This window comes from Bison bison, unplaced genomic scaffold, assembly GCF_000754665.1.
Source record: "Bison bison bison isolate TAMUID 2011002044 unplaced genomic scaffold, Bison_UMD1.0 scf7180017864072, whole genome shotgun sequence".
NCBI lineage: Eukaryota > Metazoa > Chordata > Mammalia > Artiodactyla > Bovidae > Bison > Bison bison.
Window position 1 is genome coordinate 7,653,000 of NW_011494644.1, and position 13,012 is coordinate 7,666,011.

Here is a 13,012-nt window from a genome sequence, read left to right on the forward strand (position 1 = left end):
TGCTCAAGGAAAGTATAGAAAATGTACAGGGACTCTCAGGTACTGACCCTGAGCAGTTATCACTCTCGAGAACCTTGGGTGGGTGCTATTGCAGTCGGCTGCTTATAAGGTCTAGACGGGAGAGATTCTTTGTCTGGAATCCACCTCATATTTAGGTGAGCTGGCTCGAAATTCACCCTGCAGTTCTTCTCAGTTTCTAAGAGTATAGTTGGAAAAACATCCTCAACAAGTGGCAAAATCTCTACATTGACTCTGTGACCTATGGAGTTGGAGCTGCTACGGGAAGGAGGGCTAAGTGGAAGCCACTGGAACTCTTTAAGTCAAACAGTGAAGCAAAAGCAGCACTGTGTCTGGGGGAATCACTTTGACTGGTTCCACCAGGAGAGGCTGAGTGAGTGCCCCACCGAGCATACACCCAGTGTGCGCCTCTACTAATCTCATCTAGTAGGCTAACCTACTCTGGAATTAGAGCCAAGCATCTTCTATGACAGTGGCAGTGATGGCTGTCAGAGGACTGCTGCAGGGGAATAGCTGTGGGCTCACACGAGACCCCTGCCAGCTACGGGGCAGAACAGTGGACCGGAAAAGAGACTGAGATTCTCCATAGCTGTGAGAATCAGCTTTTATTACCTTTGAGTAAGTTCTCTTTTTCCTTAATGAAGACAGCCTTCAAATTATAGCAAAAACCAATGCGAGTCATTTATTTAGACATTTATTTCACATACAAGTTTTCAAGAAGACATCTAAGTGAACATTCACACAAAACAATGAGTGGACATACATTTATACTAGGAATGCATTCAGAGGTAAGGGCTTAGCATTGCACTTGGGGTGTCCCCGGCTCCCTCAGAGTTGAGGCTTGTCTGTCATGGGGCACCAGGGTCCCCAAATTGGCTTTCTTCACTGCAGCTACCTACCACTGTCTGTCGCCTGCTGTTGAACATGAGTGATTTGTCCCTTCTCCTCACTGAGCATGCTCCTGGACTGCTCACAGCAACCTCTTGCTGAAGTATGGGATGGGCTCATGGGATGGATTTAGTATGGCCTGAACGCTGCCTGCGGTGGCGAGCCAGGGTGGCAGCCTGGTCTTATAACTTCTCTCTTCTGATGCCCCACAGCCTCATAGGAGCTGGAGTGGTCTTGGCAATCATGCTCAACTTCTCTTCAGATAAGGAACTCAGGCCCAGAGAGAGACTGGTTTGTCCAACAACACTCAGAAAGTGGTAGTGACAAGAATGAAACCTGTCTTACAGCTTCTGGTCTAATGCTCATTCTAGGTGGCAGGCTGCCCTGAGCTGTTTTAAGCATACTGTGAAGTTTTCCTCTTAAAAAAAAAAAACGTTTCCTTCCAGATGAATAAAGTAGGTTGTATGTGTAATAAAAATGCCAGTAAGAATTAGGGTGTTTGTGGGAGTAACACAGTAAGCGCAGGCAGGGATACAGCCAGGCTCCAAAGGGTCTTGGTTAAGAAGTCAGAGAATAAAATGACTACTTATGTACACTTAAAAAAAATAGGATATGGGGTACAAAGATATAAGATAGGATTAAGTAAATACATGTTTAAGTGGTTGGCTGAGGTGACTTAAAAGTTCTGTTTTTGTAAGTTTTTTGTTCCAGCAGCCAGAACAAAGAAAGAATAGTAGTAAGTTGCTAAAAAAAAAAAAAAGTCACAGTGTTTGTAAGGTAACATTGTTTTTGCTTTAGGATCAGAGCTTTCCCTGCTACTGAAACTTAGGGGGAAAACTTGTATGGATTGTCATGAAGGCAATGTTATGTGATATGAGACACAGTAATCAGAGTGTGACTTCACTTTTGACTTTCATGTCCACCTGAAAAAAGACAAAATACAAACAGCCTTGGTCTAAGATGGTGGGCAGGACTGTCTCCTTCTATAGAAGCAAAGTTCATTCAGTTAATTTAATACAAGTCCAAATGCCCACTTACAACTGAGAATAGGTAAGGGGACCCAAATTCCACCTCGGCATGATCCCAGACATGACAGACAGAATTGGATTATTCCACCTGGAGAAGGAATGGTTCCTGAGCCTTTCTGGCCACTGGGGAAATTTAAGAGACGGAGGTAGAGAATATGATTTTAGGCATTGAGAAAAACTCTTCTGCAAGAGAAGGTGGCTCTTTCATTGATGAACAAATAATGTTCCATAACGGACATGAATGTAATTGGCATTATCTTTTGCTGCAATAGTTTGTTCACCATGTTGCACGTTTCTTGAGCACAGACACCAAGCCTTTTTTCATTTCTATATCCCTCACTGTGCCTAGGAACATAGCCTTACACATAACCGTGCTTAATTAATATTTATAGTAAATCATCTACTTTCCTGAATCATGCTTTGATATAATGATCAACCCTGGGTACCTATTACTAAGTGGTGACTCTATTAATGTGCATCTTCTCTAGAGCAGGGATTCCAGAACATCTACACAATACAAGCACACACCCACGGGCACCACACACACCCCTCTGTGCTGGGCACACTAGTGACGTGAAACTTCACTTAACTATTAGGGATTTATAATTTGGACAACGCAGCGGAAATCAACCTAGTGAGATGTGAACAATCGTAACGCTCCTAACGAATGTCAGAAAGAAACATTTATCAACGTTTACCTGAGTCACCTGCCTTCCAACAGGCCACAGCCTATTCTGACACCATAGGTTGGATTTCCTTCCTTCCTGCCTATATCCTCCTTGGTACCTTCTTGGATAAGTTTCAGAAAATTCAAACATACTCAGATGTCTTCTAATAAGACAGCATCTGACAAAGGAAAGGAGCAAAGTGAAAAAATGATCTACACACAGCCTTGACTCTGGTTATTTTTCCACTAAACTTGTGACTTCTCCTTTCCCAAAGCAAAGTCCCCTGAGGTCATGGTCATCTTAAGGGTATAAATGCCACTGGTCGCATCCTGAAGTAACAGCTTTGGATGACAAATCCCCGGTGTTTATCTGCAACATCCGTAAGTGAACTATCTCCCCATCTGAACCCTTCCTTCAGTAGTTATTGGGTCAGTGCTGGGGGGTGTCAAGGAGACTTTTCAGACCAACAGGTTAAGTATGGAAAACAGAAAGTGTTCTGGGCTGGAAGTGTCAGAAAGTATTTCCACCTTCACTCAGTGAGCTGTAGAGTTGTACAAATTACTCGGCTCTACAGAGAGGTTTATGACCACATGAACAAGAGCTGGCCTCAAAAAAAGACAACGGTATACTTAACAAACTGCCCTGGGGTGCTGGTCTGGACCAAGGCGACTACCTGATCTAAAGCAGGGTTAAGGAGTCCAACTGGTCTTTGAAATAGTGAATGTTTCAGGTCTCTAACTCACTTCTTCCCTGGCTCCTCAGAGTTTTAAAAAACTATCTAAAATTATATAACATTATATCTAAATGTGGGGTTGGGAGGCAGAAAATTTGCCACCTATCAGTCATATTCTAGATAAAAACCAGAGCAGTTGCACATTCAGAACTGGAAAGTGTCTGAATTCCACTTTAATGAGACACACCAGGAGCATGCATGCTACTCAGTCTGAGGAAGGCATGGTAGTTCAGAAGAGTCAGACAAGGGCACCCAGAACAATGAAGAGGTAAGTTTAGGACTTACAAGAAACAGTAAAGGGAACTGCATTACTCCTGGGCTGGAGAGGCAACAGCCAAGGGCATGTCAGTCTTCAGGTACAGAGAGGGTTAGTCTACAAAGGACAATGGGTGATCAGTTGTGCCCTGTCTCTATGGAGGGCAGGGCATTGTTTCAGTGACAATACAGAAACACTACCCGAGCTCTTTAGATCAACTTCTTGACACAAAAAAGGTACACTGCAACAGACTCCTGAAGGGAACGAAAAAATCTTCAATCTCCTTTTGTGAATACCTTCAAACCCAAGACAGATCCAATGTGGTTCTTATCAGGCTCCCGAAATTTCTACCCAAACAGGAAACTGTGATTGAGTTGCATCCGGGATCACACATGGCAGATAACGAAAACGACTTTGAACATTTTTCATCTCCTTGGCAACAACTCTTCCCTGCGCTGAAGGATTCTGGATGTTGCTGGGTTTAGTGATCCCATGGCATTGGCCTCGACATATTGAAGAGAATTTCCCTCTGCATTCAGGCCCTGTATCTTCTTTACTTTATTAAAGGGAAAAGGTTGAGACACATAGAAGGAGAGGAACAGACTAATCAAGTAAGAGGCAGAGGTGAGAACAGGATCCAAGCCTTTAGCTTATTTATATTCTCAAGCTTATCTTGGCAATGACTCTTTCTAGCTAAGAAAAGACTGCTTCCGAGAGTGAGATCAGGGTAAAATGGCTAAGGGGACGTTTAGGAAGAGAAGAGCTCATCATCATAAAGTCTGCCTGAAGTCATCAGTCTTGCCCTTGAGGGGGTTCTCCGGGGAGCAGAATGCTGGCAGGGGCGGCAGCAGCTTTTCTCTCACATGAGCCTCCCGATGTTTGGTGAGCACAGAACTCTTGCTGAAACGTCTGCCACACTGGCTGCACCCGTAGGGCTTCTCCCCGCTGTGCACTCGCCGGTGCTCGCGAAATCGCGTGCAGTTATTGAAACTTTTCTCACAGTCCACACACTTGTAGGGATTCTCGCCGGTGTGGACTCTCCGGTGGGCGCTGAAGTGCGAACTGTTGGTGAAGCTCCTCCCACAGTCTCCGCACTGGTAGGGCTTCTCTCCAGTGTGGGTTCTCTGGTGTATAATGAGACTTGAGCTCTGGCTGAAGCATTTCCCACACTCTCCACATCTGTAGGGTTTCTCTCCTGTGTGAATTCTCTGGTGGGCACCAAAGTTGGAGGAGTCGTTAAAGCTTTTCCCGCAGTCGAGACATTTGAAAGGTTTTTCTCCCGTGTGGATTCTTTGGTGTCGGACTAGACTCCTGCTTCTACCGAAGCACTTCCCACAGACACTACACTTAGAAGGGTTTTCCTTCTGGTGGGTCATGCGGCACATGAGACGCGCACTCCTTCCAAAGCTTTCTCCGTATCTGAGGAGCCGGAAGGGCCTCTTCCCCATGAGAGGCCTCTGATGCACTACGGCTTTCCCCAAATCTCGAGGCTGAGGCATCAGTTTTCCCTGTCGGATTCCGTGAAGGTTTTCCCACTGTCTTCCTGAGACACAATCTCTTTTACAATATTTACCTGGATCAACATTCTGGGAAACGACCCTTTTAGACTTTTCTATGAATGCCCTATGCTGCTCCATGTCCTTACAGATCACCTGTGTTGCATCTTCCTTGATACTACTTTCAATTTCAAAATCTGAAAAAAAGAAGACAATCAAAATTTCAGACCAGTTCTGGGTTAATATAAATAATACAGCTGACAGTCCCTGTACCTTAAGGCCTCTGTGTGCTTCACTGACCTCAGGCAAGGGGGACTCTTTTCTGATTCACTGGGCCTTACTTTCTTTCAGTCCCATGGACAGCCATCAGTGAATCCACTGACTTACGTGAGAAGCCCTAATCACGTCATCTTTGGAAGTGTTCTGATTGGGTCCATCTGGGCCTTGGAGGAAGTTACAGCCTAGCAGTTGGCTTACACAGAGCCTGGTAATTTGGTGACAGGTCTGGAGCTCATCTTAAAATACAAGGTTCACCAGAGATGGTACAGAAGGACTTTGTTTCCAAAGTTATCAACTCAGCAGTTCCAGAATCAACAATTTCATCTTGCTTACTACAAATTCTCATAAAAATACCACCAAAGAGCATGTGTGTGAACTCTCTTTTCAAACGTTTGTTTTGAATCAGCATAGAGTATAGGAAGGAAAATAATGACAGGTAAGGCTAAAAAGACAAGCTCAGATTAAGGATGGCTGTGGAAGCTTAACACAAGTCTAATGAGGAAAACTGGTTTGGGGACTTTTACAATAGTTTAGGCAAGAGACAGAGAAATGTTAAACTAGTGGTTATGGCAACTAAAGAGGGGGCAGATGCAAATTCCCCAACAGTTGAGAAAATATGTCATCTGCCTGGATGTAAACAAAAGAGAAGGCATCAAAAAACATCCCTAGCTTTCCAGGTCGGATGTGCTATGGGAGGGCACCAGGAAGAGCCACGGTGTGGGAAGGAAGGTGTTGATATTCCTTTTGAAACTTTTAAGGCTGGGCTGCTGGTGAGATGCCTGTGAGGGCACCCAGTGGTTGGTGGGACACCCGCAGGTGGAGCTCAAAACCAGAATAAAGTCTTTCTGTCTCTGCCTTTTCTTGTGCATATCACACATAACAGAAATTTCTGCTCTGAGCTTACCAACATGTCTCCTTGACCTGAGTTTTTCTCACATATAATTCCAAGTTCTTCCCAACAGTATTTGTAGGAGATATAAAACATTATCTGTCCCCGACACACAAAAACCAAGGCTGAGATCCCAAAGACTAAATCACGAAAATGTAAGCTCTGCCCTTGAACAGAAGCACCATGAGTACAGGGACTCTGTTTTATTCACTGCTACTTTACTCTTCTCCTCAAATGGCACAGGACACACAAATACTGTTTAATGAACATACATGCACATGTGATGTGCCAGCTCTCCTAATTTGTCAGTAATCCCACTGACTCCTCCTTTACCCCAGAGCCCCAATGATCCTTACCGCTTGGGCTTTGCAGTAAACATGGAGGTCCCTGGAATTCTGGTTCTTGCATGATTTCCTCCTCACTCATTCTCTCACTGCCAGAGTCTTCAACAAGCACCTCCTGGGAGTCCTCCTCAGGTTCCCAGACTGTAGGTTCCTGGGGTTCAATTTCCATGTCCTCTCTTTCTTGAACTGAGGGTGACGGGGCTTCTTCTGGGGAGCTGGTGGGAGCGGCAGATGCCCGAGAGTTAATCAGAGCATCCATCTCCTTGTAGAATGCGCAGGACTCTAGCACGTGACCATTTTTCACTTTGCGGTAGCTCTTCTGAAGGCTTTTGAACTTGGTCCGGCACTGTTCCGGAGTTCGGAGGAAGCCACACTCTCGCAGCTGCTCAGCCACGGCCCCATACAACTTGCTCTTCCGATGACAGGCTTGCAGTGCTTCGTAAAACCGAGTCTCATGGAGTATGTCAAGGAAAGTCTTGGTTTCCTCGTAGCCCCAGTGCACACCTGCCATTCAAGGATAAAGTTCAAAGATACAAGGTGTCTGCAGCCATTCAAGGGTAAAGTTCAAAGATATAAGTTGTCTGTAGCCTTCATACATTACAAAATCTAAGAAGTACAGGAAAACAAATCCCATTCCCTGGAACAATGATATGTCTTGGAATAAGGTTTGCAAGAAAGAAGAGGATCTGTATAAAAATTCTATAATATTATATTGAAAGACATAAAAGAATTAGAAAGAATGGAGAGATACTATACTTCTGGGTAGGAAGACTCAAACTGTACAGATATCAATTCTTGAATCTATTTAGTAAAAAAACCCAAAAGGATTTTAAAGTTGATATACTGATCTCAAAGTTTATCTGGCAGAATAAAAATGCAGCCCCTAAATCTGCCATTGCTATGGTTATTAAGGACTCAGCTGCCTGCCTTTAAAAAATTTTTAGGAATAATGGACTAAGACACCCAACAGCATCAGAGTTGCTATCACCTCTTTAACCCATCTTCTTTGAAGAGCAGAACTATATCCAGAGTAGTTTTTGATGTTACTGAGTCCTCTACTTCAAGAGATGAAATGATCTATAAGACAAGCAGATGTCCTGCTTTTATAGCAGAATTAAAGTTTTAAGAGTATATTTGAATATAGTTAAACATGCTTTTGGGGTGTTGTAATCTGTAGTAGCAAAGTCTTTTCTATCCTCTGCCTCACTGGTTCCCTTCAGTCTCACTGGATTCCCAAATTTGAAACTGTCTGAGCCTCATGTTTATGGATCTCCAGAATGGTGATTACCTGTACATGTGTAATACATTTTCCCATCTTTTTCCTGAGATTTGTTTCTTTTGAATACGTACAATAATGGTTACAGTCTCAGCTCTTCTAGTCTGGTTTATTTTTCCGTTCTATCTAAGAAACTATCATTTTTTTCATAAGGTGGTACTAATAACTGTGACATCAGGCAATGTTCTACTGCATTTTAGCATCTGCAGAATGCCTTCATCCATATTATTTCATTTAACACTAACAACTATGCTTATAATTTAAGCCGTATTTTAAAGACAGAAAATTGAGTTCTAAGTAGTTATATGGTAAGTCAACTGTCATACAATGATTGTCAACTGGTGGTTTAGTTCTGCATTTCCCAGTCCCCAAATTTCAACATCATTCTTTTGCATAATATCTTTTTCTATCCTTTTAATTTTAATGTCTCTGTGTTTTTATATTAAAGATGTATCTCTTGTAAATACAGGTTTTAAAAAATATATCTGAAAAACCTGTCCTTTAAATTTATAATTAATGACATGTGGATACACATCTACCATCCTGTTTTTATTCTTTCCATTTGTTGCATCTACTTCGTATTCCTTTTTCTCTTTCTTCTTTCAGAATTTCATTTTTTTCAATTCTTTTTTTGTTGGTGACACATTCTTTTACTGGCTGTCCTTGATAATGGGTCCCTGACTTTATCTAACACAACTGACTGCACTATAACAATTCTCAGATAATGTTAGATCCTTAGTACCCCTGGACTCCATTTATTTTCCTTCCACAGACTCCAAATACTCAAAATCCATGCTGTGCTCTAACCTGAAAAAGAATCCTTCATGGCTGTTACTCAGACTGCACTGGGGGCAGCAACGAACACCTAGGAGCACTTTCAGTTATGTGGTCAATCACAGTGATGAGTGGCAAGGTGTGTGTGTCAGAACTCCCTGCGTTTGGTCACTTCTGGGGGTCTTATCCTTTTTCCACAAGACCACATCATCCATTCTCATACCAGAATAAAAGTGCCATTCTTACCACTCAGGTTTTGAAATATGACAGGGGCACCATGAAGCTCAGGCTTCCGGATAAACTCAATGCCCATTTCATCACCATCAGACTCCTCTGCAGCTTCTTCCTCCTCCACCAAATTGATCTGTTCTTTAGCACTGATGCCAATTCTCTTCAGTCTGGGGAGAGACAGAATCTCCCTTGGCTTATCCATGGATGAAGCATGAGCGGAAGGATTCAACAAAGCGTCCATGTCCTCAAAGAAGGCACAGGGTTCTAGCACGTGGCCATTTCTCACTTTTCGGTAACTCTTCTGCAGACTTTTGAACTTGGTCCGACACTGTTCTGGTGTTCGGAGGAAGCCACATTCTCGCAACCATTCAGCCACAGCACCATATACCTGGCTGTTTCGGGGACAAGCCTGAAGTGTTTCATAAAAGCGAGACTCTTTGAGAATTGCAAGAAAAGTCTTAGTTTCCTCATAACTCCAATGCACGCCTGCTATTTTTTCATCTTCCAGACCCCACTGCTGCTGTTCTCTCCATGTTTTCCCTGCATTCCTTGCAGGGATCTGAATAGCATGAACTGACTTTTCCTTGATGTAGTTGCTTTGCAGGACAGTCCTCTTATTAGAGGACTGCAGACCTATGGTCCATGGCTCCTTTCTTGGCTCCAGCCGGGCTATCTTGTTAGCTGCAGACACTGTGCTTCCTACAGTGAGACAAACACATTTCAGGCTAGAGAGATCATGACTGCATGCCCCAAGGTCCTGCTTAGCATGCTCTCCTGGACCACTTGTTCACAGCTATCCTTTAAAGATCTTGTCCAGTTGGTCTTTTTTCTAAAGTCTTCCTCAACCATGACAGTGCACACTAGATTCTTGCATGAGTTATTCTGCACAATCACCTACTAACTTACACTACCATTTCACATCTCATGCATGTACCACTTCCTTCCCCAGCTAGTTCTTAAAGGAAAATCTTTAGGGGTAAGAAACACTTATTACCTTTGACTGTCTCTCAAGTATCTAACATTGTTAGATTCACAGCATGCTCCTATGAACTGGTGTTTGTTACTTATAAAGTGTGCTTACAGCTGTTCCCTGTATCTCCTCACTCCCTCACTCAACACACACACACAGACACACACACACACACATACACACACACACTGGGGCTGTGGGAGGTGAGGAGTCATGAAGTTTTGGAAACACTCTAACAAAATTAATGGGAAAGAGATGCAATAATAGGAAAGCAACTTGAATTTTTTACCTTATAGTACTGTGGAGATCAAAATGTCTTAAATTTGAATCCTAGCTCCAAAACTTAACTTTACTTTTTGACAAGGGGAAGTTTCTTAATCTCTCTGAGCCTCAGTTTCCTAGGGAATAATATCATCTATCCAAAGGTCTGTGTGTGCATGCTCAGTTGCATCTGACTCTTTGTGACCCCGTTGACTGTAGCCCGCTAGGCTCCTTTGTCCATGGGATTTCCCAGGCAAGAATACTGTAATAGGTTGTCATTTCCTCCTCCAGGGCATCTTTCTGACCCAGGACTGAACCCATGTCTTCTGTGGCATTGGCAGGCAGATTCTTTACCACTGAGCCACCTGGGAATCCCAACAAGGTGCTAGGAATATTAAATAAGTGATCATCTATAACTTGTCTAATGTCTAATAGGTATATAATAACATTTAGTTTTCCTCTATAGAAAACACACACAAGAGCTTCATGGAATTTTCCTAGAGAGTGAAGTGAAAGTCACTCATTCGTGTCCAACTTTTTGTGACCCCATGGACTATACAATCCATGGAATTCTCCAGGCCAGTATACAGAGTGGGTAGCCTTTCCCTTCTCCAGCGGATCTTCCCAACCGAGGGATCGAACCCAGGTCTCCCGCATTGCAGGCAGATTCTTTACCAGCTGAAGCACAAGGGAAGCCCAATAATACTGGAGTGGATAGCCTAGCCCTTCTCCAGGGGATCTTCCCGAACCAGGAACAAACCGGGGTCTCCTGCATTGTAGGCAGATTCTTTGCCAACTGAGCTATCAAGGAAGCCCCTCCTAGAGAAGCAGCATTAAATCAAATCCTTGCTGAAAGAACTCTGGGGCTGAGGATCTGTTCTTCATTTTCATATGAGAGAAGGGCATGGACAATGGAAGTTCAAACATCTACAAGGACTAGGCAGTCTGGAGTGAGAGCCCTGGCCGTTCAGCACAAGTTCCTCCACTTTGCTCTGGTCACCTGCTGCAGCGTGAGAATGTGCCTGATGGTAGGTTTTTAAAGAGATGCTGGAAATCCAGATTTATGAACAAATTTTAAGTTATAACTCTGGGCAAGGCCCAAATAAATTTTCAGGCTAGATTTATGAGCCTTTAGTTTACAGTCTAAGATAAAACACTGTGCCAGGTGTCCCTGAGCCTTTCCATATATAATTATTACACATGGAATCACTGGGCTACAGCTGAAGGTGCAGAGTATGGTCTCTAACCCACTCACGGCAGCTTTCACCAAGGCCTCTAATCCATCATTTTACTAGGTCTGCATGCTGTGCGATCCAAGGCAACACTAGGAAACACCTATCATGTGGGCAACTTGCCACGTGGGTACCTTTCACTGGTCTCTGTAACTACTCAGTAGCAATGACTACTGAGATAACCACACCAGTCTTTGAAGGATGAATGGTCAGCAATGAGGCACGGATGCCCTAAGTGAAAGTTAAAATCAAGGGTCCTGTGTTTTGGGAAGAGTGCTTTGTTACTGGTGTGTCATTGGTATCATCTTAAATTGGCAATTTTTTCCAAGTGCTTTAATTGCTTTCTGATCACAAACAACTGCTGGCTTATCTTCATTCATTCAGTTTGACATGGCCCATTCTGTAATCTCTATACTTTAGTGTCTACATGTATTGTCAAACAGAAATTTCTGTGATGAAGTTCTATAACTATGCTGTCCAGTACAGTCACTGAATAACTTAAATATGGCTACCGCCACTGAGAAACTGAATTTTAAACTTCATTTGATTTTAATTTATTTTATAAATTTAAATAGCCACAGGTAGCTAGTGGCTACTCTATTAAACAGCACAGGTCTGTAGTATCTATAGTGTGTATTGTACACATTTTAGGCCTTTAATTCTATTCATAAGTAATCTTTGACTTGCAGCTTACATATGAATGAAGCATATTTATCCCTGCCGTTAAAGCAGATGATACAGTTCTTCAAAAGTCTGCTTGTAAAATTACACTTAACAAGTGGTTATGTGTGCTTGTAAAAATGTGTGCTATTTAAATAATTCACAAGGGTATTATATTTAAATCACTTTTTTTCTTCCATTTATAAGATTTCCATCCATTCAATGAATATTTGCTGGGCACCACCCATAGACAGGCTCTGTGCACAATGTTGGGGTTACTGTATGTTAAACAAAAACAAATCCTAAAAATACCTTGTGATTTGACAGAGTTTTTAGTCTAGTGGATGTAGGTGAGTTTTATATTTAAATAACATGACAATCATCTATAAACCTCTCTAATGTTTTAATTACTAAATTATAAGAATATGCATAAATCTATAATATAAATTGGAAGAAAGGAATGAGTGAGGTAAGAGAACATGGTATGCTAGAGCACAGAAATGACTAGAAAACCCATGGTCCTTAAAATAACATTTTTATAACTATTTTACTATCAGTAGAAGTGAATACACTAGAAATCCTCACATCTTTATTTGAAAAGGGATAGAATCCTTACCCAGGGAGACCATGTTCCCAACACTCTCCTTTCTAATATCCCGGTAGAGGTCTTTGTGAGCAGGAATCTGATGCACACTCTTTTTGTAGGAAAAACCTCTTGCCATGTGGACATCTTTCACTGGTCCCTGTAACACACTAAGAGTAATGACTACCAAAGGATAGGAAAGCCCTAGATAAAAACTGAAATCAAAGAACCAAGTATACATTATGTGCCAAATGAAGCGAAGGTACTATAAAGAATCATAAGAGAAAGGATCCAGCAAGGAGTCTGATTACTCAGAAGGCTGCGTGCAGTCTTTTCTGGAAAAGGAGTAATGGGGGAAAAGTCTCTTGGAGTAGGTACAGAGGTTTGAAGAAATCATTGTTACTGAATATCCTAGGAAGTTAGGCC

The 13,012-nt window shown here is 42.6% G+C and overlaps 1 protein-coding gene across 1 annotated transcript in view; it reads right to left on the reverse strand.

Annotated features, from left to right (window-relative positions):
- Nucleotides 1–690: 690 nt before the first annotated feature.
- ZKSCAN2 (zinc finger with KRAB and SCAN domains 2) overlaps nucleotides 691–13,012 on the reverse strand; it is a 17,065-nt gene continuing 4,743 nt past the window's right edge. The window contains exons 4-7 of the mRNA XM_010837222.1: nucleotides 12,620–12,746; nucleotides 8,896–9,579; nucleotides 6,612–7,103; nucleotides 691–5,284 (exon numbers count right to left, since the gene is read on the reverse strand). Of these exons, the coding sequence (XP_010835524.1) occupies nucleotides 4,362–5,284; nucleotides 6,612–7,103; nucleotides 8,896–9,579; nucleotides 12,620–12,746 (2,226 nt within the window). The 3' untranslated portion in view covers nucleotides 691–4,361. The remainder of the gene's footprint in view (nucleotides 5,285–6,611; nucleotides 7,104–8,895; nucleotides 9,580–12,619; nucleotides 12,747–13,012) is intronic.